General features: G+C 41.7%; 1 protein-coding gene across 1 annotated transcript; it reads left to right on the forward strand.

The window, feature by feature from the left end:
- LOC129437765 (TRPM8 channel-associated factor homolog) lies at positions 1-27582 on the forward strand. The gene is made up of 8 exons (XM_073862752.1): positions 1-287; positions 20507-21146; positions 21229-22226; positions 22353-22447; positions 22599-22812; positions 23578-23817; positions 26385-26722; positions 27005-27582. The coding sequence occupies exons 2-8, from the start codon at positions 20530-20532 to the stop codon at positions 27248-27250; spliced, it is 2748 nt and encodes a 915-aa protein (XP_073718853.1). The 5' UTR covers positions 1-287; positions 20507-20529; the 3' UTR covers positions 27251-27582.
- The last annotated feature ends 148 nt before the right edge of the window (positions 27583-27730 follow it).

The following is a 27730-nucleotide window of genomic DNA, read 5'->3' on the forward strand; positions in this document are numbered from 1 at the left end:
TCAGAGTCATGGATTCCTTAAAAGGTATTAACTAAGATACTGAAGTATGATTGGCAGCAAGAGCTCAGGAATGCTTATAACGCAGACAGGGACATAGGATCTTTATATCACTCTGCAGAATTATCTGTATGACTGTTGACCCTTTCTTGCAAGAAATAACATTCTTAAAAGACCATCCCTTGACTGGACCTTGCAAACTTAGAACAGACGCTGACTAATCATCCGGATACTTTTACCATTTCAGTCCTATGGGGATCGTCGTAAGAACCCAGTGGCAGTAAACTACGGTAAGAACATTTATGTTTGGGAAAACCCATTCTGCTTGGTGTATGGTTGTGGTATTCAGCACAAGTCAAGACTTAATATGCCTTGAAAAGAGTAGGCTGAAATACTGAATTAAATTCAGAGTCAAGAAATTTAGAAATGAGGACACTGAATGCTCTGAGGTGACTCTGTATGAAGGTACAGGGAATAGCCAAAAACAGTATTGTGAGGTGACTGTATGAAAGCACAGGGAATAGCCAAAAACACTGTTGTGAGGTGAGATGACCTTGTGCGCAAAGGTACTGTATGAGGAATAGCCATTTTTTACAAACCTGACAAAGACGGCCATAGAGTGTCATTATGGTGCAGTAAATCCACAAGGTATTCTGAGAAGAATGGGGAAATGCCAGCCAAAGTAAGCAGAAGCACAACACTGTTGCTGACTGAGAGAGAAAAATTCTGCTAACTCATTAACCACAAACACATACAATACACTGATTATCCTCTCTTTTTAATCTATTAAATTAACAATGTTTAATAGTGGTTTTATTTCTTAAAATCCCTAGACATATTTTTTTAATTGAGAATTGTGAAGTTTCATCTTATGGTAGATAGCGGTACAAGCTGCTCTACACAGTGACCATGTTATTTGCCATGACAAAAGAAGCTGATATTGTCATTCCACCGCCCCGAAAAACTACTTCCTTACAAAATGGTACATGCTATGTTTATAAAAAGTATTTAAAACACAGATTAAAAGAAGTACACCAAGTACTCATACTCCACCTAAATAAAGGTAAGAAAAACAAAGAACCAATATTAACTATAACAAAATATATAATTAAAAAAATAAAGAGAATGGTTTCCCGCAGGGCTGAGGCTCCCAACGGCAGCAGACAAAGTTTAGTTCAAGCAAAGAACACATCCATACACGCACACACGCCAAGGTGAACTTAAACCACATTACAAAACACAAAAGTTGTTACACGGCACATGATGAAGAAGCACCACCACCACTGCAGAAATTCCTGTCACCCGTGGGACCCCAGCTCCTGTGATAAACCGAAAATAAAAGTTAAAGACAGTAAAGAACAAATTCTAGTCATATTTAATGGATGGCTTAAACTACTCATATGCACATTTTCACAACTCGTCCATAGTAGTGACCAGTAGTACAGTAGACACAATACAATTGCAGAGACAAAAAGAAATTGGGACCTTTTTTTACACATACCGCTTACCACTCTTACAATGTGTTATTCTGACCAATGGGCCACACACAAGGGCGCGTTGCAAATACCAGTAGTCACGTGCAACAAAAAGATTATAAAACAAAATAACAAATTTACACAAAAACACTTAAAGGGATACTTCACCGATTTAGCATTCAGCTTTGTATCTGTAGAAACCCGGCAGTATTACTGAATGACCATGTTTCCCTCCATCATTTCCCCCTGAGAGGAGAGATATCTGCATTTTGGTTCTGCAAAAAAGTCCTCCGATGATGCAAAAATCGTCATATTACATCATCGGAGGACTTTTTTGCAGAACCAAAATGCAGATATCTCTCCTCTCAGGGGGAAATGAGGGAGGGAAACATGGTCATTCAGTAATACTGCCGGGTTTCTACAGATACAAAGCTGAATGCTAAATCGGTGAAGTATCCCTTTAATACTTAATACATCAGACATGGGAAACACAGAGCTCATACAGGGTGTTGTTTAATCTTTAACCATAAAATGTTCATGTCCTCAAAACATAAATATAGAGGAACTAATGCACACATTGTAGTAGGTCCACCCAAAGAGCACACAATGTGTGCAGAACAAAAATGCACACTTTGCAACACAACATTTCAAAATTATATAAAATGTGGGGAATATGACAGGCAAAGATTAGAAATAAAGACCAAGGGCCAGAATTGTCAGCTGGCTGGACCAGAGAAAAATAAGAATCACCAGTAGTGAGGCATCTGAGGTACAACAAGCCGAGCCTTTGGCTAGACAATGTTTCGAGCAAACAACAGGGCTTACGGTGGAGACTACAGGCCTGGTTGTACATGATCAAAAAAATTGGCTTGGTGCCAGTCTCAATAGAATTATTGACGCAGATACTATTCTTGAGATTAAGTGTCCCACACCAAAAAATGTTAAAGCACATGGTGGCAGTCTAAAAAAATAGATAGATTCAAACAAATATGATGTTAGATTGAGTGATGGAAAGTACGTTCTGAGGGAAACAGCATCTGGGTTAGGGTACTACTATCAGGTCCAGGTGGCAATGCACTGTGCAAAAAAAGGAATTGTCAGTTTATGGTGTGGACCCCAAATGAACATGTGATCATAGATGTACCCTACAACGAAGAGTTGACAATGAACAAAATCTGCCACCTGAATACTTTCAGCATCTGCTACTAGCAGTAGCAACAAGAATTGCACACGGGGTCATGACAATTTGTGGGGTCAAGTAGCTATTACACTTTAATGAGCTTTTCCATCACAACTTAGCGGTAATACACATATCAAGAGTTCAACATTTGTTCACAGTTTACAACTGCACATTTTAACTATATGCATTGCATTGTTATGGCAACTTAATACACATCTGTTTAACATTTGTTCACTGTTTACTTTACTGTTTGTTGTTATTTTGTTAGATTTTCTGTCGAAATACAAAATTAATTAATGAAATTAAATTAATATTTGGTATACCATGACCTTCTTAAGCCTAAGGACATAATCTAGACAAAATTAACCATATCACACTCACACTTACCCATGACAGCTTAGCCCATGACACAGATAGGGTGGCCAGATAGGGTGGCCATTCGTGCCAGTTTCGCCGGACACGTCCCGAACATGTTTTTGGGTTTGTTCTCCGGAAGTCGCGTTGGTCGACCGCATATGTCCAGGGCCAGATTAACACTTTGTTATACCCTGGGCAACAATATTCAAGGGCCCCATCATCACGACCCCAGGATCACCATAATATGGTCATATACAGAATATATTACTGTAATATACAGTAAATATACTCAATACTTCAAATTCTAACTGCCATCAGGTGTATTTTGATTTACAAATATTTAAATGCTCATACAAATGGACTACTATGTCCCCTATCAAAGACATTCACTCACACATGATGCTATGAAAACAAAACACATCAGCATCTGTATAATCTCCGGGCTGTAAAAGTAAGCTGGCGGTGTAGAAAAGTCCTTGCTAACATAGCTGAGTTGTCCTCGTCGTTGACGGAATCTGACTTAACAGAACTTTTTAATTAATACACATTTAAGATGACCATGGATTAACTCTAATTTGCATAGTCATTGATATAAAAAGCTTATTTTTTTGCATATCCAAGCAGTGTCTAAAAATGAAAAAAGGCTTTTACTTAATTATTATTACAAAACCATCATGTAGCCTAATATTAGACACCCAAACCAAAGTCTGAACTGAACATCAACGCAGACATAAATTTCCTCACAGAAGTATAGGCTATAGGCTACATATTGAACGTAGATATACAAATAAACACAGAGAAAGTAAGTTTAACACTGTGAAGCACAAGCAAGCATGCTGGAAGGCAGCTAAAAACCATCAGGACATATACACCAGCTTATTTTATTTTATTGGAGCCTTACCTCCAGATAGTAATAAACTGGATTGATGATTTAAATGTTGTTTACTCACATGTGTGTTGTGAACTCTCCAGATTTTATGTTGTGCACTGCTCCACTCGTTCACTTCTCCACATGGTCTGTTTACAGTGTCGCGTGAGCAGCTACACTGCAGGTTCGACTTCATTTGGCGCTAAACAGACCTCTTGGTGATGTCAAAGTACTACGAGAGCGATTCAAAGCAGATTTCTCCATGTGATAACTGGAATCGCTCTTGCGGACCGCGGAACTTTGCTATCACTCGCCTGTGGGTTCTTTCGCGCCGCTATAGTAATTTTATTTCATACGCCGATCGGATCGCGCAGATACCTGCGTATCACATAGACTACACCACTGTTTATACTTTACATTTTCTGCGTTTATGATGTCCTTTTCCTTTTTTAATTTCCGCTTCGCGCTCCCACTTAGCTTCTCCATGTCTCGTTTTTTTCTGTTGTAGCAACGCCTTGCATCACATAACGCTCGGCGAACCTTTTACCCACCTATGGCTCTGCCCACCTCATGCGGACTGACCAATGAGAAGAGGGTCTTAACTTGAGGCCCTCTCTTCATTGGTCAGTTCGCATGAGACTGACTCTCAACCGCTCTCAACTCACGTTCAAAGTCAGGCAGCGCAGCGTCTCTCTTTGCAGCGCATTGAGCGCAAAAGCCCGTGTTGACAGTTTGTTTAATATAAAGCGGCCAGCGGGAGATTACCAGATACAGTATTTTGCTCGTGCCCTTGCAGCCGGGGCCCTTTGGAGGTCTTGGGCCCCTGGGCAATTGCCCAGTTGCCCATATGGTTAATCCGGCCCTACATACGTCATCAAGGTTTAATATTTTGGGTTTAATTTCAGAAAAGCAACTGTTACATTTCAAGGTAAGAATGAAACTACAATGATTGTATGTCTTAAAAGAAATAAATCTTAATTTTCTAATGTATTTTAACTGAAATGTGATGACGTATGCGGTCAAGCAACGCGACTTTCGGAGAACGAACCCGAAAACATGTTCGGGACGTGTCCGGCGGAACTGGCACAAATGGCCACCCTAGACACAGACACAGATCCATTGTTTCTTCTTCATTCAGTACTGTTATGGATTAACTAATGACATAACCCTGCACAAATACTTACAATCTCATCAACACTTTGCAACCTACCAGACATAACATTACACAAAATCTTAAAACTCTTCAGCCTTCGAATTGCATGCTCAATGTGGATCCTGACATTAGCTAGGTGATGTGTGGATGTCACCTCATGTTCAGACAGCTCCTTACGTCCACGTGTGAATGCAGGAAGAGCTAGACTCACTCCTGGAGGCAATATATCCATGATGGTAAATCTGCGATCTGCTAAAATCTTATCACCTGGGATCAGGTGATGAACAAAACCACTGTTCTTTGTGATAAAATTATCACTGGCCCTTTCACCAAAAAGCTTTGATACAAACATGACATAAACATTGGAGGCTATACAGTATAGCAGTTTGTATGTGTTATGATGTTTGTAATTGCTATAATTTTAAGTTATTTGGCCTTTGTACAAACCTCTGTAGAGTCAATGATGCATGTGGCTTTAGGATAGTTTTTGTGAAATGTCTTGGGCCTGATTCTGTTCAGCGTATCCCTGGGCAACCAAGCAATCACCTTTTCCCTCATGAATCTTGCAAGGATTGGTCTCCAAAATGTAAATATCTCAAATGGCGTGCTCCTACTAACCCCAAATAGTTTACCCAAGTCAGTAAACAATAAACCCAAACGGAGTCTTATTAAAACAAGCTAAATTTATTCATGGACGGCCAATTTGGAATTAAGTGGTTGTGAGCAAATGGTCAACAAGACTTGGAAAAGTTGCCAGAAACTGTCAGCACAAATTTATAAAATACTGATACTGACGGTGTTGGATCTGTTTGAGTGCACCAGTCCTTCATCTGCTTGTTACCACAGTTGAAACTGTAGTTGTGCTCTGGCCACATGTCTCCAGAGGCATATTCTCCAAATTCCCAACATCCTCATCTATTGTCGGTCAGGAAAATGTATTCCACAAACCTTACAGTAGTAATAAATAAATTATAAATACAGAATTAGCGATACATTGGTGGTAAAAGTACTTCTCAAGTAAGTGAGAACAAGACAGTACTTTAAATATCACTCTGCACTTTCTCTTAGTTAATGTCAAACATGCACAATTGCCAAACTGGTGGTTATCTGTCCTGTCCTGTTCTTGTTTTGTCTAGTGTCTTGTGATAAGTCTCCAGTTGTATCAGATTTACTATTGATTTACTACTATGTAGTAGTTTAATTAGTAAACATTACCAATCACACAGTAATCAAACAATTACCAGTTGGATGTGTACGTTTACCTATCCATCTAGCAGACATTTTATCCAAAGCAAGCGGCGAGGACTAACTTTAACATTTAAGCTAATGCATAGAGAGGAACTACAGTTTACCAAGCAGTAACACAAGTCTTGTGAAAGTTCCAGCTACACAGCAACATGAAAGCTCCAGCTTTGTTTTCACCTCCCTGCTGAAAAAAACAGCATACCAGCAAGACCAGCATATGTTGTGTTTTGGTGCTGGTTTGCTAGTGAACACCAACTAAACCAGCATCAGCAACAGCGGAAGCACCAGCTAAACCAGCACCAAACCAGCATTAGCACCAGCTAAACCCAGTGTTTCCGCTATATACATTCTACCGTGGCGGGGCGCCACGCCTAAAACATCCCCGCCGCGCCTGCGGTTGTGGATAAAAGCCTTCTAGAAGGGATACAGCAAACAAAATCTTGCCGTATGAGCACTGTTTTATCATAATCCTTCACCCAAACCCAACTCTAAACACATCATTTCACACGATTGTAGGATGTATTTGTATCTCATTTAGCCAGAGCCGCTGTTTTCATCCTAATAATCCTACCTCCAAATCTAATCCTAAACTTTTCGGTATTTGCTGTATCCCTTCTAGACAAAGCCCATGGCGGCAGCTCGCAAATTAAAGAGCCCTGCCAGACTGGCTGTCTTTAAAAATAAATAAATTGCTTTCTGGATTCGCGTTGTTCACTCATTTATAAACAAATCGCCTAAATATCAATTTCCCCATGGGTTTAGTTTCATGCACACAGATTTAAATCAACAGATGATGATTAGGCTACGTCTCTGTTTTGAGAAATAATAATAAAATAAATAAGCCTATACGAAATATGTTACACTTAAATAATTATCAGATTGACAAAACGAATAAAAAATGTATTTAAGTTTCTGTTCTTTTTTTGTGACGCGCTGTAAAACCAAAGCAGCAGAAAGGACGTCATGTTTTTAAGGATTTTAAATAAGCACAACGTTTTCTCCTTATTGTGAGTTTACACAAATAAAAATACAACATTTACAGTTTCTAATGTTGTTTTACTTTTATCTGTATGACAATAAATGTAGGGTAATTTAAGGGTTAAGGTCATCACGCGCATGCTGTTCACCGGCACGGACGCAGCGCAGGGCTGCGAGACATGATTAAACTTTCGATTTAACATATTACGAGTTTTTTTGGAAATTCATTTGGAATCACTGTACTCATTTTATCAACTTATCGGGCCATAAGTTATTCAGAATATAGACTATAAGCGCAGCGTGCTGCTGACCGCTCAACTATCAATCTTCCGTTCTTTAGATCGACACTCACAAAGTTTCACATTTAATGACGAGATATTTGTCAAAAAAAGCTAAATACTGAATACTACTCATATGGCAATGCAAGACATTAATAGTCAAATCTGTTTGTAAGGAAACTTACATTATTCCCGTGGGAAGAGAAGGACGTTGGTAATTAAAACTTGAGGCAGACGGTGAGACGGTTTCATCTGTTTTCAGACAGCAGGGTCGGGGTACCCGTGGGTGAAACGCATATATTTGATGTATATTAATGTGTCATTTGCATTGTAGATGCAGGTCGGGACTCAATAAACAAGAGTTAACTGCGGGTCTAACACCCAAGACCAAAATTCGACTCGATTCCGATAGATAGCAGTTTTTTTTAATGGTCTTGTGCTTATTTGTGTTTAAGCTCTGTCTGAAGACCCTTAAAGGTTTATATTTAAATGCGCGATTTGCGGTGTGCGTGACTTTGCAACAGCTCTGTAACGTTAAACACGAGCATGAACTTGCACACTACATTAAAACTACAATGAAAGATCCGTACGAAGCTATAAAACGTATTTTTTAAGAAAAATATAAGGAAAAGTAAATGACAGCATGAATATTATAAAAAATACATGTTAGTTTACTGTAAACTATATTCTACATTTTAAAAAATAATGTACATTTTTAATCATCATGGGCGCCCCCTGCCACCACAGCTGGAAAAAATCCTAGAGGAAACACTGTAAACCAGCATCAAACCAGCATAATTCTCATGCTGGTTTGATGCTGTTTTTTAGCAGGGCTACAGCTAACGAAATTGCTAGCAAACTTAGCTAGCGCTGTTTCACTGTGTGTTACACCCAATGAATGTAACATGTGGCATTCACATATTGAACAGTTAAAGCAAAACTTACCACAGTATTCTTGTTCGGCTAGAAGTAATCTCGGTTTGTGTTTTTCATCCACTTTTGACACCCATCTTGGTCCTCCGCTCGACCAGGAACTCTGTGTAGTACGTATGGCCGTAAACATGGGCAGTCAATGTGCAACAAAGGTTTGTGAATTTCACAAACGGTTGTATTCCAGGCTTGTATTTTTGTGCTGTTGTTAAACAGCCAACCACACAACACACTCTTCCAGGCATCACTGGACAGAATACGTACTAAAAAAATTAAGAAAACTTCGCACAGCTAACATCTGCGACAGCAGCCTACGGGACTAACACGCTACTTCCTTAGCAGCAAAGCACCGCAGTAATGCCGGTGCTGCTTTACTTTCATGTTTCGCCGGATTGGTGTATAAAACATAGCCACTATTGATACCCAGTTTCTTCTGTCTTGACGATGGGACCACTTGGCCTCATCCACATCACATTCAATATCCTCTCTTGCAATGCACCTATGGAAAAATCTTCTTGCATGCTTTATCCAACCTTGACATTCCTCTGCACTTATTTCTTGGGCAGCAGCAGTCAATGCAAGGGCATTTGCTCATAATGATGGTGATCATAAGCGTTCCACCTCCAAGCACTGAAGAACTCCTCTATGGGATTCAAAAATGAGGAATATGAGGAACAGTTTCATCATACGAGGGTGTACCCTTAACCACTCATTGACAAGCGAGAGCGTTGGAAAGCCTTAGACCTCCTCCATCCATGCTGGCAAAGAACAACACAGACATGGCACCTTTTTTTATAAGACATGCAGACTGGTTGCTATTTGAAGATTTGTGAACTGTCAAACACATGCTTTAGTGAGTTTATACTGATCTAGGTAGTTTCTAATAGTTAGGAATAGATGGTTTCTGTTTGGTTACTATAGCTAAAACAATGGAGTTTGGACTGCTTGAATGACATCCGTGTTACAGTTTTTTTTTCGATTGTTAAACGACAGTGGGCACAACTGGAGTCACATGTGCAAAACTCTAACTACAGTCTGTACAGCAGCAGTTCATGTGGACCAAACTCTAGTTCGTTTTTCAATGCTTGAACACAGTTTTCAAAACTCTAAACACTTATCCCATGACTTTAACCACAACTTGCACAACACTGTGGATTTACAGCACTTTGTTCAAATGCTAACACACTGCTGTCAAAACTGTGCACCACACATTCAAAACAGAATTAATTTAAGCCTTGTGGCCAATAGAGGAGTTTTTCTTTGCCTGGAGGTTGAAAGTGTTTGATCACCACCCACATGACCAAATGTCAACATGCGTGCCGGATGTGAGGACACGAGTTCAGAGGACTGCCAGGGATTTATAAGGCACTCCAGAAGGTTTCCTCCCCAGGTGCATTGCAAGAGAGAACATTAGATGTGATGTTGATGAAAACCTGTGGCCTGAAGCTATAGAGAAGCAGGATTAGCCCTTCAATTATTTGTTCGAATTACAGTATGTACCTTTAGTTTTACCTTTTTTCTCATTACTGTATTTCCGTAAATTACCACAGACTATTGAAGCAAACTGCAAATGTAAATCATGTGAAACAATCTCTTTCACTTTAAAGAATCTCTTTTCTTTAAAGAAAATATTACTTTGTGTGAAGTCACTGAAATTGTTCAAACTGTTCTAACAAAAAAGTTTGTATTTTCTGTATTGGTGTTTGATGCTAGTGTTTTTTCTCTCAGTGTGACAGTGTGTGTTATCTTGGTGAGGGTCGTGCTTTGTGTTTGGCTGCACTGAGCCTGTTTTGAGCCATGTGTTAAGAGTTGTGTTGCTTGGAGTGAGTTTTGGAGGTGACAAAAATGATGTGGCTATAAAATTATCAAGCATTTGGTTTTTATTTCTACAAAACAAAACCGGTATTGATTCCAACTCCAATATTTGGCTTCAAAACTAAGCCTATTTATTGGAATTTTACCCATTTAGTGTTTTTAAGTGCCAGTGCCAACAATTAAGCAATTGTCACGAGTGACTGTAAGGGCGAAACCAAAGTGTGGAGAAGAAAAGTTCCGCCCGGGCCATTTTGTGCAAACAACGGCACTTCCGGGTAACCCCGGGCAACAAGATCAGAAGAAACAAGCGGCAGGTGTGCATGATGAGTTGGCGAGCGCTAACTGGACAGTTCACGGGAAGCAGGAAGTACAAATAGAACATTGCAAATACTAAGCTGCGTTCATTTTTGTTGATCCTTTGTTCCCGGTGGACGTTGGAGCGGGTGTGGTGGCAGAGCGGGGTTTAATGTGGCACAGCGGATAACCAGGAACCAAAGCAAGAATCTGTGGAGGAGAAAAAGCAGAGAGATGAGTTACTGAATGAGGCTGGGCAGCGGATGAATTGTACCGAAGAGGCATCGTTTACAAGTGAGTGTGTGCATATGCCTATGGAAGGCCATCGTGTTACACAAATGTTGACAGAGATTTCCTCGAGTTAAGCGGCCTTGGGGAGCCGCAAGGAGAGGACGGACGGACACAGCAGAGAACCGTTAAATGGTATTAGACCGTGAGTACAAGCATTTATTTACATCCATTGAGATATTGATGAATGGATCATAAACTGGTTGTGGAGTGTGTTGTCCTATAGTGGCCCCACCGTGGAGAACGAAGCCGGTGGGCGAGCCAACAGGTTGCAAGGTATCCGGGCCATGGTGAGGGGACTCGTGCTAACCACATAACACGCCTGTGGCAGTAACTGGAACGTCTTTCCCCCGGTGAAGTATTTTGACCCAGCGTAGAGGTATGAGCCTTTTTCCTGTCACTAAAGAGCGTGGATTGCTGTGGGTGCGTGTGGATAACTGACGTGTGTGCACCTGAAGTATTTGCAGTGTTGTGCCGTGTCCTTGTCGCTCATACCGCTTCCAGGTCAAGCTGTCACTGAGAGGTTGTCGTGAAACTGTTGGAGTGCGACCATCATTGTGGATTTACTTACCTATGTCCCCCCACCTATGTGTCCGAGCAACGAAGGAGGCCGTGAGTATAGTTATTGACGTACTGTGGGAGAGAACACAGTAAAATCTGAGGAAGTAGAGCACTTGTGAGGGAATAAAGTTAACTGCTGTGTACAAACCTTATGTGGAGAAGAGGCACTGTCGTTGTTCCATCCATTTAGGTGTCGTTGACGGGTCGGTTACGGACGTTGTCTTGTAGTTCCCTCTACATCTCCCCCCAGCTTGTCAGATGGCACAGGCTGCGACCTGACCAGCAGCGAATCGCGGGGAAGGTGGTAGTGACTGTATTCCCTCGTCGCGGGCCAAGGTTGGGTGAGATATAGATTCACTTACCCATGTTGAGATATGTACTCGTACTACCTCCGGGTGTGATAAAACAGCACGCCTATTGAACCGCAGAGCCACACTAGAACCAGAGCTAAAGCTATACTTACCCCAGCTGTCTTGTTGTTCCAGAGCAGCACGCCTATCAAACCACAGAGCCACACTAGAACCAGAGCTAACGCTATACTTACCCAAGTTGTCTTGTTGTTCCAGAACAACACGTCTATTTGAACCACAGAGCCACACTAGAATCAGAGCTAAAGCTATACTTACACAAGCTGTCTTGTTGTTCCAGAGCAGCACGCCTATTGAACCACCGAGCCACACTAGAACCAGAGCTAACGCTATACTTACCCAAGTTGTCTTGTTTTTCCAGAGCAGCACACCTATTGAGCTGCAGAGCCACACTAGAACCAGAGCTAAAGTTATACTTACCCAAGCTGTCTTGTTGTTGCAGAGCAGCACACCTATTGAGCCGCAGAGCCACACTAGAACCAGAGCTAAAGCTATACTCACCCAAGCTGTCTTGTTGTTCCAGAGCAGCACACCTATTGAACCGCAGAGCCACACTTGAACCAGAGCTAAAGCTACACTTACCCAAGCTGTCTTGTTGTTCCAGAGTAGCACGCCTATTAAACTACTGAGCCATACTAGAATCAGAGCTACACTTACCTTGGAGTCCGGTAGATCCAGCTGAAAGGTGCCTAGTGGAATCCATACTTACCTTGGAAATACGTCCGTCTCGTGGAGCACGGCCCCGCAGCGTCCCTGGAGCCATCTGAAATAGAGAGGAGTATTCCTGTATCGGCTGTCAGAGACCATCGTCGCTCCGTAGCAAGACACGGTAACTCAGTGAAATTCTCGCTAACCTGTCTTTGTGTGTGTAGGACGGTAGCCGGCATCCGAGGCGAGCTGGTACTCCAACAACGGTGGGTTGAGGCCCGATGTCCAGGTATCCTGTGGGAAAGACAAACAAAAGAGGAAGTTATAGACCCGAAAGAGCTCCGGTGACACTTACCTGCTGAAAGCACGGGTGCACGCAGCAGCAAGACGCAGTACGGCTTGGAGAGCCACGGAGTGGTCCCACAGTGGAGTAGGTAGTTGTCTCACACCCCTACGTCCAGTAATCGTGTTTCCTTTCTGCCTCCAGGAATCAGGGGAGGGCACCACGCGTTCAACTAAACAGGAGAAGGAGAAATAAGGATTAGAATCCCCAGGAAGTCGCAATACTTACCCCAGGACGAAGGAGCTCCGTCCTTTCTCCCCTCGGCCCCTCTCTCCCCCTGCAGAAACAAAGGAACATGGCAGAGTTATTTTAAATTTCCCTTTCCCCATCCCAGTTATATTTTAACTTATTTAAAAAAAGTTTGTTTTACTTGTATTTCCTTGTTCTCGTGTTTGGTCATTGGGGTGCTTTTGGGGACCTCCTCGAGGTGGACCGTCCGGAGGGGCATTAGTGGTCTGCCCCGGTTGGTGACACAATTTCATTTACAGGTTTTTTTTATTTGCTTTGGTACTATTTTCACAAGTAAGGTGTACATTTTCAAAACTCGTAGTACAAAAATCCAAACTGATCACACTTGTAACATGCAGCTAGTCATTCTTTCAAAACCTGATGTAATGCTTTAAGTTGCACATGTTTTAGTCCACATAATCATTGTTTCAAATACAAGATTATCATAATATGTAATGAGAATGTCACAGGTCGGGGCATACCACAAATGTAACAAGTCCCGCCCCTTCCTAGTTTCCACCTTGAGGAGTTCCCAAAGCCACCCCAATGACCAGACACACAAGAGTAAGTATAATTAAAAAATGAAACTTTATTTAAATTAGTTAAAACTGGGTTTTGGGGAAAGGGGGGATAAGGGGAGTTAAAATGACTCTTCTTCTTGTCCTCCAGGTAGACTGTGCAAGGGGGAAAGGGGAAGGGCCAAGCGGCAGAGATCCACGGCATGACTACAAGGCGGGGGGGACGTCAAGGGGGACAAGGCTCCACAGGTAACTGGACTCGTATTCTCTCCTTCTGTAGGCTTTAGCTGTAACACAGAGGATTAACATACAGGCTCTGGTATTTCTCTTACTTGGGCCGATGAACAAGGTAAGTACTCCACAGGTAACTGGAGTCGTGTTCTCTCCTTCTGCAGGCTTTAGCTGTAACACAGAGGATTAACGTACAGGCTCTGGTATTTCTCTTACTTGGGCCGATGAACAAGGTAAGTACTCCACAAGTAACTGTACTCATATTCTCTCCTTCTGCAGGCTTTAGCTGTAACACAGAGGATTAATTGTACAGGCATTGGTATTTCTCTCACTTGGGCCGATGAACAAGGTAAGTACTCCACAGGTAACTGGACTTGTGTTCTCTCCTTCTGCAGGCTTTAGCTGTAACACAGAGGATTAACGTACAGGCTCTGGTATTCCTCTTACTTGGGCCAATGAACAAGGCAAGTACTCCACAGGTAACTGGACTCGTGTTCTCTCCTTCTGCAGGCCTTAACTATAACACAGAGGATTAACGTACAGGCTCTGGTATTTCTCTAGTCACTCCGGTGCCTGTGGCAATGGACAGAGGTGAGTATATGCAGGTAAGCGAACATCAGACAGTATTCTAATAACTTGGCACGATCTTCACCTGCCTACAGGCCTTTCCTTATCGACTACTGCTCGGGGCGGTGGACTAACAGCAACTTTTACTTTGGTGGACAGGGAATGGTACTCACAGACCATCGTGTGGTAGGATGTCTAACTCCAGCCCTTACTGAGGCCTCCAGTGCGTCGGGATTCACCACCGTCATGCTGAGCCGAACGCTGCCCTTTCCTCTCCTCTGATCACAGCGCAGAGAGGTCGACAGGGGCGCCCTTTTGAAGAGGCTCCGTGACAGGTAGGTTACTCCTCACAGAAATATAATTTCTTTGTTTAAAATACAGCACCTAATGGGTTCTACTCACAGTTGGTCTGTTTTCGCCGATACACTTCACCACCGCCTCCGCAGAGCCAAACCGATTCCTGGGGATCTACTAAAGGTACTACACCCGGGTCCCCATACAAGCGTCTTCGAGCAGCAGTTATATAAAGATCCTTCGGCCCCTCCTCGGCCTTCTCGTTTCCTTCGACTGGTATAGGGGGAGACGGCTACTGACGGCTTAAACACAGCATCTCACAGCAATGACTCAAAAGTGCACACGCACAGCAAGATACAGACTCACCCACAGCACGCCTCACACTCCACGTGAAAATAGGGTCAGAGCCACGCTCTCCTGGACCTGTCTCGGGTTCGTTGGCCGTTTGTAAAAGGTATGAGGCCAGAAGGTGAACGTCGCTGCCACGACCACTTATGTCTCCCTGTATCTCCATTCCTCGGCTCGCCTACCACTCTGCTCCGCGGTAGGGCCGCTATCATATGAATGGTAACTCACAACTACGTTGGACAAGTTATTCTCCACAAGATCGTTCAATACAAGCCTCGATGTACTCACAACAATACTGATCCGTTTGCTTTATCTCCTTTGTTCTACTCAGACGACTATGACCTCTCCACTCGGCTGAAATCCGCGACTAGAAGAAGCCTTCACCAACACTTTACCGGAAGTTCCGGTGTTTCCGCTCAACCACCCGGGTAGGAACTCATCCGGGCGGAACCAATCCTCCGTACTTTTGGTTCCGCCCCATGAAATCGTCACCCTGTGACAAGAACATTTGGTTTAATCACTGAAACACAACAGTATGATCTTCTTTCAGTTTAGTACTTTTAACAATCAGTTCATCCAACAGTAAACAATGCAACATACATGTTTCAAATCGGCCTTAGAAGTGCTGAAATTAATATGCTACAGTACTATAAAAGACAGATTACACCATTTCAAATTAGCCAATACACTGACATTACCCAACATTTACATAATCTATAATTTCCAAAATATCCATCCTATGTGTAATCAAGTAAAGGATCAATGAAGACATCTGTCACAGGTGAGAAGCGGACCGCCCCTGTCGCGGGTCACGCTCCTCCTTTCGTTTCCACCCCGAGGAGGTCCCACAATACCCCAATGACCAGACAAACAACAGAATTAAAATTTAACAAATTTTATTAAATAGTTTAAAACCAATGTAGAGTGACTTCCACAATTGGCTTCTCTCTATTTGGACGTTCGTCACACTCCCGGCTTTAGCTTCACGCTTGCATTCACTCGTTCCCCTTTCACCACACCCCAGCGGCCTCTCAGCGCGAGCCGCGGGACAGGACCTCCCGAAACAACTGCCCCCTTCCGTTTTCTTCCAAGCCCTTTTTATGGGCCTCCTCTCTTCTCCAAAGCCCAATCAGCGATCGCCACACTCGCTTAGCGCACCTGATCTTCATCACGCTAGATTTGGGTTGCCCGGAGTCGACCGGAACCGGCCTGTTGTTGCATTAAAACCATCCGGGTGGAACGATCGTCGCCCTCTCCGTTCCGCCAATAAAAGTCACTCCGTGACGCATCACAACATCACGTCCCGGTGTATACAGTGAATGCATGCTGAAATGATTGTTGCGTGGCTACATAAAAGTTTAAGCATATGTGATGCATTGCCTCGATTGGTCTGAATGGTGTGTGAGAGAGACAAGGGTGCATGCGTGTGAAAGGGGTTCTTTTTTAGGCTATACTCTCTTGCAATTTGTGAATACCTAGTATTCACATTCAATTTAATCATATCTAGTCAAACCGCATAACATCGCTACAAATAGAGTATGGGATTAAAATTTGTGACCTTCAATAGGCTTAGGCTACGTTACCTTGTTTCAGCGAAGCTTGGTGAAACAGCAGTGAATGTTTTCGGTTTAGATGCTGAGTGTAATTTAATGATAAGAATGTAATGATCCCAAACTTATTAAACGAGGCTTCGAGGCAGAATTTTTGCCTCAAGGAATTTTGTAATCAAGTTAATTGAGTAACTCGATTAATCGTTTCAGCCCTAGTACAGACAGACAGTTTTGATCTGCTTTTGTTATGAAAAGAGTGGCTTTATAACACTTGTGTTGTTGCAACATTATGGAGACAGATTATGTCCTGTTACTTACTTTTCCACCAAACTGTTATCTTACTCTTATGGTCTTGCTTTTTCATTATTTTGCTAGAACAGAAAACTTCTCATCTGTCTACAGGCCGCTGGCTAAGATATAACATTGTTAGGATTGACATGTTTAATATCAATATCATCAATACATGTTAAGTGATGCATGACCTTAAACCCTCTTCTGCCAGTGGAGGTTGATGGGCAAAAACATCACTGCTGCTTAACTGCTCTTGAACAAGTGTGCACACCCAGACCAGACTTGTCTGGTGGATGGCTCTGCTCCAAAAGATCCCCAAACAGGCACAATGTTGGTTTGGCTGTTACAGTACAACTGAAACATTTGAAACATTAACATCTAGACTGTCACCAGATTACTCTGCATAAGATGCTGAACCTAGTGGCTTTGATTGAAGCATGCAAACTGATGACTGCTCAAAGAGTGACCATTTAAACTGACTATAGATATGTTTCTATAGATAAGTTGTGCACTTATGTTTTTTGTGATTTTGGAGCTCTGTGGAAAAATAGGGAATTTCTCACATCAGGTGCCCATACTTTACATTTATTTAATAATAATAATAATAAACTTTATTTGTATAAAGCACCTTTAAAAGCAGCTTCTCTAAGCGCTGTACATAATACATTAAAACATTCAACAAGTAAAAATGTATAAAAAAACACAAAAAAATTACTATAAAACAATCAAAAGATCAGCAATCAAATGCAAGTTTAAAAAGATATGTCTTAAGAAGGGCTTTAAAGGATCCGAGAGTCCGTGCTTCCCTGAGTTCAAGAGGGAGAGAGTTCCAAAGTGTGGGAGCAAACACAGAGAAAGCCCTATCACTCATAGATTTAAGATGTGATTGTGGAACAACTAGCAAATTACACTGTAAAGAGTGCAGTCAACGATTTGGAGAATAAGTGGTTAATAAATCAGATAAGTTCTGCGGTGCTAGGCCATGCAATGCCTTGTAAGTTAACATCATGACCTTAAAATCAACACGGTACCTGACAGGGAGCCAGTGTAGAGATTTCAGAACCGGTGTGGTATGTTCAAATTTCCTAGTTCCCGTCAGGATTCAGGCAGCAGAATTCGGAACATATTGCCATTTATTAGTTGTAGCTTTAGGAACTCCAGCTAAAACTGCATTGCAATAATCCAGACGTGAAACCACAAATGAATTAATCAACCTTTCAGCGACTGATATGCTTAACATTGGCCGTATTCTAGCTATATTTCTGAGATGTAAAAAGGACGCCTTCACAGTACTCTGGGCAGAAGAATCAAAAGTGAGGCTGGTGTCAAAAAATACACCAAGGTTTCTGATTTTACTTTGAGTCTCTAAATCAGTGCCATAAGCAGACAATGTCAGAGTAGCCGCTTTGCGAACTTGATGATGGAAACCTATGAGCATAACCTCAGTTTTCCCGCCATTGAAGCACATAAAGTTATTAATCATCCATATTTTAATCTCAGAAATACAGCCAGAAAGGTAAGAAGATTCAATATCTTCTCCAGGTTTAGAATGGATGTAAATTTTGGTATTGTCAGCATAGAAATTATAATTAAGACCGAGCGATCTCAGAAGATCCCAAAATAGATATAAATAAATATTAAAAAGTAAAGGACCTAAGACTGATCCCTGAGGGACATCAGAGAGAATCGGACAAGAAACAGAGCTAAAGCCACCTATCGATACAAATTGGGAATGGTCAGTAAAATAAGATTTAAACCACTCCAAAACTGTCCCAGACACCCCAAAAGCAGTTTCTAGTCGAGCAAGTAAAAGACCGTGATCCACAGTATCGAAGGCTGCTTTAAGGTCCAGAAGAATTAGAAGTGAGGTAGCTCCAGAATCAGTGGCCATTAGCCGCGGCGATTGGTAACTTTGACCAAGGCTGTTTCAGTGCTGTAAAAATTGCGAAAACCTGACTGAAGGGGTTCAAAGAGAATATTAGTTATTAGATGATTACTGACTAGGGAGGCAACAACACACTCAAGCACTGTTTTTGATTTACTAGAGGTTATTATATTACCTTTTCAAATTGCTAGCACATACTAAAGCCAAAGACTCTGTTTCTACAGGAAATGTGAGAGTGGATGCAAAATCTGCTGCTGTGCAAGCTGTGACATGCTTAAAACAAAAATCTGTACAGAGCATGCCGTCCCAGTGAGAGGGAGATTTGGAAGTGCTCTGCTTGTGCATTTGTTGAAGACATTGTCCTAACAATCCACCAAAACGTTTATTGTGGGTGTACGCTAGCAACTGCAGGAAAGTCCTAGACCTATGAACTGATAAACGGAGACTGATGCATGTAGAACCAAAGCTGCCGTGGATAAACCTCCTACCGCTGATAACAAAAGAATAAAATTGTCTTACTTTTATCACAAAATACATCAAGTACATTAATAATCATCAATAATGAAATGAGTCAGATTAAGAGACAATGTAATTCAAAACAGATTGGCTTTAGATATGTTAACAGCTGAGAAAGGTGGATTATTTAAAATGTTATGTACCATATTCCTGAGAATGGCCGTAAAAGCCATGTAAGATGCATAAAAGGGACCTAGAATCTTACACTCTGCTGCATTATCTGTATGACTTTTGACCTTTCTTGCAAAGAATAAAATTTTCAAATGACCATTTTAGCCTCATTAATTAAAATTGCCACAGCATTGTCAAGAGCAGGGGTGTCCAATAAGTCGATCGCAAAAGCAATGCCGGTAGATCGCACATAAGTTAACTGTATATGATGCTCCATGAGCATCGGAAAACAGAGGGTGAAATAGGCATTATGAGAGGGGCCAATCACACCAAAAGCGTTTATGGCAGTTGCAGGCGCCTTTTTTGAATGATATTCTATGGACAGGGAGCGTTTGTACGCTGTTTAAGCTATGTTTATGCGCGCTGAGCGCCTTGCGGTTTTTGCCGCCGGTCGCAGCACGCGCCTTTGAAGGAACGCTGAGAGCGGAGAAGCGCCCGACGTCATTCGCGTCTTTCCATTGTCCAATCGAATTACGTTGTGATTAGGGAAGTTTACAGTTGCTTTGAAGAACCGGACTCCACTCGCTCACTCTCTCCTGTGTTTGTGCACCTCTCATCCTCAAACAAGGTCAGAGCAAGCGCCCTCTTTTTAAAGTTTCTTTTAATATGACAGTTAACAGCAAAAGAGCACTCACGCTTCAATATTTGATTGACAAGACAGCTGACTCGGTGGTTGCCTAGCAATAGAAAGCTGCGTCGAGAGAGGCTTCTGATACTGTTGTCTTATTCTAGTTTGTTTCACTAAACTGCATCTCCGCTATTTTAAGCATTACTTGACATGTACTGAATTACTTTTTTAACTACTCAAAAAGAATGGAGTAGCCTAATGGGGACAGCCTTAAATTCCATGTAGAGATATCGGTATAGTCCTAATATGCTTTTAAATTGCCATAAAAAATGTAACTGTGTTTTTTAGCAGGTAGATCTTGTCGGCTTTATCATTTTAAAAGTAGATCACCACACAAAAAAGTCTGGACACCCCTGGTCAAGAGCATGTAAATACTGCAATACCCAAACCTAAGGCTTGCAACTTATTCTTTTGTATTTTAAATGCTTTATTGTAGAGTACAGATTGTAGCATATATGACGATTCTAAACATATACTTATCTTTTTTGTCTTTTTTAAGAGGGTTTCTGACCAACTAAAGCATAATGGCTCGTGAAAATGACTACTGCACCATCATGACTGGTCTGAGTGAGCTTGACCTCCAAGGAAAAGCGGTGCCTAGTGAGCTTTTGCTGATCGGTGCAGATGCCTTTCCACTTGCCATGAATCCAAGAGGTCAAGTTCTGATGGCTGCATCTTGTTACGGTCAGGGACGTGTGGTGGTGTTGGGACACGAAGACTACTTGACCCGTTTCCCCAGCCTGATAGAGAATGCCCTGAGGGAGCTCATGCCACATACCGGTGATGCCAGCATTGTAGGGATTCAGAAGAATTTAGGTCCAGTAGCTGACAACTTCCGCAATTCGCATATCAGCACTGAGCTTGGAGATTTTCGGAAAGGCCTGGCTGTATATATCACAGATGCTTACAGTGTTGATGCTTGTGCAAAGAATTTGATTGCTTTTGTCAAAGCTGGGGGCGGTTTAATTATTGCTGGTCAAGCATGGCACTGGTCTTACTCTCATTCAGAGGAGAATGTTTTTCTGAACTTCCCTGGAAACAAGGTGTGCAGTGTCGCAGGAATTTACTTTACGGAACACACAGGAGAGCGTGGCGTGATTACTGTGCCTTCTAAAATACCTTCTAGTTGGCTTGCTGTATCGTAAGTTCAGCTTTAAATTATGCACTTTCATAAACCCACTTCTAAAACTATGTCTTGTAACTATTTTATTGTCATTTTTCAGAATAATCAAGGATTTTAAGAATGACCTAGAATTCCTGCTGAAAGGTGTGCATATGTTTGACACCAAGTGTGCACAAGGCAGTGTGGCATCTGAGCTGATGGTGCATGGACCATTAGCATTTCCTATTGCAGTAGCTCCACCTGGAAAAGTATTCATTGCCGGCACCTACTATGGACAAGGACGGGTAATTGTGGTAACCCACGAAGGCTACCTGAGCCGTGAATCTCTGTCCACTTTTCTGATTAATGCTATTAACTGGCTGGATGTGGGGCGTAAAGGCGTTATAGGGATCATACCCAAACTCGCAGGAGCCCAAAAGATACTGAGCAAATCCGGTCTGAAATGCCAGTTAACAAATTTCAGAGAAGATCTCAGTGTCTATGTCTGCCCTTCCAACAGTGATGCCCAATGTGAAAAGATCCAAGAATTTGTGGCAGAAGGAGGTGGTCTTCTGATTGGAGGTCATGCCTGGTATTGGGCCCAGAAAAACCGTGGCCGCAATGTGATGACTGAATACCCAGGAAATCGCATTCTTAACAAGATGGGATTGAGTATTTTGGGCAACACTGTGTATGGAGGATTATACAAAGTCGCAAAAATCAAGCAGAGCTTTAAAGATGTGTACCATTTTCGTAATGGACTAAGATACTTTGGCAAGCATGTAACCAAGGGGTACAAACTTACTCCTAATGAAGAGGGCTGCTTGAAACATCTTGGCAATGATTGTGCAAGCTACCTTCGCATGCGTGCACATGACTGTGCTTCTTATAATTCAGTGGTAACTCTTTTAACCAATATGGTGAAGGAGTTTGGTGTTCCACAGGTTAGTAGTAAGTGTCCTATTAAAACTCCCAAAGACTTCCTGATGCTCCAAATTGGGACTGAATTGTACAAAACCATGTCTGACCCTGATGCCCTCCTGCCATACATCATTAAAGAAAGACCTGACCTGCCCACTGTGTCTGATGCAAGAGTTCGTATCAGCACCAACACTGGTGGTATGAAAGTTTTAATTTTAAATAAAGGGGAAAATGTTATTCCTTTTGTTAAAGTTAGCAAATAGGGGAATTGACCTGTTACACACAAGAGTTGGTATGGCATATGCACACCACTTTTTGTTTCAGACGCTAAGGAATGGATAAGCACAGGCTTGTATCTTTCTCCTGGTATGAGGACACACATGTTTATTCCTTCAGAGCTCATTGAGAAAAACTGGAAGGTAATCGAAATAATACCCTCAAGTACATTATTTTGATGTGTCCAGTGTAATTTTATACAGTATATAGCAGATTTTTGTTAACATTTTAATTAGATAATCCATTGGACATTAATAGGGTGATATCAACATGTTTTAATGTAACTGTCTACAGGTCCAAATTGGCTGTCAGACTGATAACATTTCGGCTGCAGATGTTTTAAAACGAGCTCCTGTGGTCTATGAGTGTTTTCCCTTGGACAACAAAATGGTCCAGATCTGTAATCTATGGGGAGGACTCATCTACCTAGTTGCACCTCCCAAAACCAAAGTGGATGGGGTGGAAATCGTGGTGCAGACCGCAATAAAGGCTCCATACTTCAAGTCTGGTAAGCAGTGGCGTCTCGTGACTCCTCATCCGAAGGGCGCGAATTCGAAGTTCATCACAACATGTATGTAGCCCGTCATGTGTGTGGTTCCCTTTTCCAAAATATGTGTCCTGTGTGTCGAGAGATCGTGTGTGCATCACGTGTTTTGTCAAGGTGGGTGCCTGCTGCACACGCATCAAAACCGTTTATGATAAAAGAGACGCTCATGTTCCAAAAGACACTCCCTTAACATTAAACTCTGATTACGCATGAGATTATACGAGTATCTGGCAAACACGATTGTCTCTTTTGTCGTAGACCCTTTGGTGGGTCTGCAGCGGGCACTTGTTTTGGCGGGACTCGTGATGCGCACACGGTCTCTCGAGGCACAGGACACATATTTTGAAATTACGTACCACACACATGACGGGCTACATACATATTGTGATGAACTTCGCATCGTGCGCCCTCAGAAAAAGAAGTCACCAGCCGCCACTGCTGGTAAGTATGTTAAATTCAATTAGGTAGCACTTCTTTGCTTGCTAGCCAACATCACACCTATGTTCTTAACTCCAAAAGATGGAACAACAGCACAACCATCTACAGAGATAGTGTAATTCTGCCAGATTTAGTTTGGAGCTATAAAGTTCAATAATCAGTATCTCTGTTTATATTCAGTGAGTATCATAATGAGATACATATGTGTGTGATATGTTTAAGCTTGTTACATCAAAAGTCAAGGACTGTAGTAAAATCTGAAATGCTAACTTGCTTTTGTCCCTTCAGGAGAGACTAGTGTAGCTGACTGGGTTGGTGGGATCCGTCAGGCGCCAGCCCCCTGGGCGGAGCTTGAGTTTGAGAACATCATCATCACATTAGAGTCAAGTCTGATACGGAGTCTGGATCATCCTGATGAGGTGGCAAAAATTTGGGATTCAATAATGAGAGCCATAGCTGACCTGGCAGCAATACCTCATAAGTTCCCCCGCAAGGAGCGATTCGTTGCAGATGTTCAGATCTCTGCCGGTATGAACTGCTTTTGAATATTTATGCTGACAACATTCACTTATTCTCACATCTCCAAACTCAATCTGATGTCTTTCTTTTTCAATACAGAAAAGGAAATAGTTTACTGAGAGCCAATGACAGTAGGTGGACTGGCAGTCCAATGGCAGTCCATATGACTTCATTAAAGGCTTAATAATAGCTTACTGATCATTTGTTTTCTGGTGGTGTTGAAAAAACTTAAAAAGTACGTAAATGACGTAAGGTGCCAATGCAGGACGCATGATAGTTGATAGCTTACACACAATTTCTGAAACTAGGCGCTCTCAAAACTCTACAGACAATACAACCAAACACACACACATAATGCAAATCGTCACACAAAAGTTGTAGATGGTCATTGATCGATGACTGATCTGGCCAAGAAAGCAATTTAAAGCCTAAATATGTTGTTCAAGCTCTCATTTCCAAGTGAACAAATTAGCTACAAGAGTTTTCACACATAAGCAATTTGTGAAAACTAAGAGCTTTGTGAAACTAAGAGCTGTTAGTTTTCAATAATGCATCTAATGCAGGGAACTGTGTTTAGAGTTTTGCAAAATGTGTTTACAATAGCAAACTGAATTAAGCCTTTAATGAGTTTGCAGTTTTGCATGCTTGGTCTAAAGATTATATATATGATTACATCAGTGGCGGCTCATGACGAGGAGGCGCTAATTCAAAATAAGTGTTCGGATTGTCACGTGTGTGATTCCCTTTTCCAAAATATGTGTCCTGCGTGTATAAAGATCCTGTGTGCATCACATTTTGTCAAAATAAGTGCCTGCTGCACACGCGTCAAAACAGTTTATGATAAAAGAGACGCTCGCGTTCCCAAAATACACGCTAAACACTCCCTTAACAGTAAACTCTGATCACGCATGAGATTATGCGAGTATCTGGCAAACGCGAGCGTCTCTTTTATCATAAACCCTTTAGACGTGTCTGCAGCAGGAACTTAGGGTGCGTCTCGTTTCTCTGTCTTACCCCTTCCCCTTACCCCTTCACCTCGGTTTTGCGCGTTCATGTGAGGCGAAGTGGTGTCTCAATTTTCAGTTTGATCAAGGGCTAGGGCCAAGGCGTAGGGATACATAGCCCTTGAAACGAAGTGTGATAAGGAGCACACTTGAAAGAGAGGGGTAAACGTTAACGTAGGAATATCTCAGCCCTACTGAAAAATCCAGCTAAGACCAGCATAAGCTGGTGAGCTGGTTTTGGCTGGTCCCCAGCTTGGTTTTAGCTGGTTTTGCTGGTGTAGGAAGCTGGTTTTGCTGGTGTAGCAAGCTGGTCTAGCTGTGTTTTGGTCACATTTTAAGCTGGTCTAGCTGGACTTAGCTGGTCATGCTGGAATACCAGCTGGCCCACCAGCATGACCAGCTTTGTCAGGCTGGGAGGTCCAGCATAAACCACCTTAAACCAGCTACATAAGCTGGTAGCTGGTTTTAGCTGGATTTTTCAGTAGGGAGGAGAGCCGGCATCAAGACGTTTTATTGATGAACGTCTGCAATTTAATTGAGATTATATTATGACACTCAAGTTTTATGATACTTTTAATAAAATGTTCAAGCGGGTTTAATTGTAATGTTTTTGTTTTGAATCGCTAGTTAAGGCGCTAGCTAGCAGCTAAGTTATGCGCTATTTGTTGAGCTCCGCTGAGGCAATCGATACCACAACCTGAGACAACGGCATCTTCTTTGTTTGTCAACGATTGTCTGTTTACGTAGCAGCCTGTTAGCGCAAGGGAAGGTGACGCAAACGGTAATTGAGTGGTGTCTCATTTTTTAGACGAACGATCTGTCTTACCCCTTTACTCGGTTTCGAGGGGCAAGGGGAAGACGAAGACAAAGGGGAAGGGGTAAGACAGAGAAATTAGATTGGCCCTTATTTTGGCATGACACGTGATGCACACACGATCTCTCAAAGCGCAGAACACATATTTTGAAATTACGAACCACACACATGACAAGCTACATACATGTTGTGACTTGTCAACCCACCTGTGGTCTGTGGACGTTGGCATGAACGATCAATTTACTTCTCCTTTCCGTGTTTTTGGCAGTCTGTAAAACAATAGCTCCAAATTCGCACAACAGCTTTTTCCCATTTAGATGCATTTCCCCATGTTTTTGCTGATTTCACACTGTACACAAATGCTGACGCTCTGTCTTTTGCCACTCAGGGGGCGTAACCGCAATCATTTTTGCCGAAGGTGACGTCACGTGCATACCCTCTATGCAAACACTGGGGCTAATACACAGAGTAATTAGGGATTACAAGACATAATCAGCGCACAGACAAATGAACAAAAGAACTACAAGAAACTACAGATATGAAAGACACAGACATAACTTCAAAATAAAAGACATGACTAGGGAAGACACAGAGAGAGTTCATTACAGTATTAAATCTGTCTTACCACAAAATCATTAAATGATCTTGATGTAATGTGTATAGTTCTGCATAATGTACATTTAAAGTGTTCTGTTAGACCTCTAGACCAGCCATGACAAGAATGTTTTCACACAGCACTCCTATTTTTTCTCGTTTAGGCTTTATGCATGCTGGATATCCCATCGTGATGCAATCCACCTCCGCCCCAGACCTGATGAATCCAAAGAAAGTTGGTAAAAGTGATGTGTGGGGATTTATACATGAGCTTGGTCATAACCAGCAGCGTGAAGTTTGGGAGTTTCGTCCACACACAATTGAGTGCAACTGCAACCTGTGGTCAGTGTATGTGCATGAGGAGGTGCTTGGTATCGACAGGGCTACTGCACACCCAGACATGGCCCCAAAAAAACGCCAGCATCGCATCAAAGATTATGTCAAAGGTGGCAGGAATTTGGAAAAATGGACCGTGTGGACAGCACTGGAGACTTATATGCAGGTAGGAACAGACGGCTTATAATGTTAGTTTTTTTTCCACACATCATAATGTATATATATATATATATATATATATATATATATATATAGATAGATAGATAGATAGATAGATAGATAGATAGATAGATAGATAGATAGATAGATAGATAGATGGCAGCTTTAATAGACTGATTAAACAACTCATTTTTTATATTTCATTTTATGGAAGATAATCATAGAAAATAAAACATGATGAATTTTTATCATCACTGTATTCATAATCATATATACAATATTTTTTAAGCTTCAAGAAAAATTTGGCTGGGATGCTTTCAAGAAGGTTTTTGCTGCCTATCATGACATGACTGGAGTGCCCAAAAACAATCCAGGCAAGATGAATCTGTACGCTGAGACCTTCTCCAAGGTGGTGAACATGAATCTGTCATCCTTCTTCAAAGCCTGGGGTTGGCCGATCGAGCCCAGCACTGAACAGAAGCTCTCTCATCTCCCCAAGTGGAGCGATCATCCTATGAAGCATTATAAGTTATAGGTTGATATTAAAGTTGATATATGATTTCTTGGTGGCCTTCGTGACTTTCTTGGTCTTTAAACTGTTTAGTTTAGGTCAAAAAGTTAATGGAAATTTGATTTCTCATGTCATCACCACTTTAAAGACAAAGTATAACCAGTAGGGCTGTCAAAAGATTAACCGCAGTTATCGATTACTTGCAGAAAAAATAAAAGTTTGTGTTTGCATTATATATATTTGTGTGTATTGTGTGTAATTATTACGTATAAATTTGATTCCTTATGTCATCACCACTTTAAAGACAATGTATAACAAGCAGGGCTGTCAAAAGATTAACCGCAATTATCGATTACTTGCATACAAAATAAAAGTTTGTGTTTGCATTATATATTTGTGTGTTGTGTGTAATTATTATGTATAAATACACAAATACGTGTATATATAAAATATATATATATATATATATATATATATATATATATATATATATATATATATATT

This window comes from Misgurnus anguillicaudatus, chromosome 24 (genome assembly GCF_027580225.2).
Source record: "Misgurnus anguillicaudatus chromosome 24, ASM2758022v2, whole genome shotgun sequence".
NCBI lineage: Eukaryota > Metazoa > Chordata > Actinopteri > Cypriniformes > Cobitidae > Misgurnus > Misgurnus anguillicaudatus.

What these genes read in the sequence shown, in the direction of transcription:
- LOC129437765 (XM_073862752.1), top strand. Translation starts at nt 20,530, where the DNA reads ATGGCTCGTGAAAATGACTACTGCACCATCATGACTGGTCTGAGTGAG. An exon ending in TCTAGTTGGCTTGCTGTATC is followed by an intron (nt 21,147 to 21,228) that starts GTAAGTTCAGCT and finishes GTCATTTTTCAG; the next exon opens with AATAATCAAGGATTTTAAGA. An exon ending in CACTGGAGACTTATATGCAG is followed by an intron (nt 26,723 to 27,004) that starts GTAGGAACAGAC and finishes ATATTTTTTAAG; the next exon opens with CTTCAAGAAAAATTTGGCTG.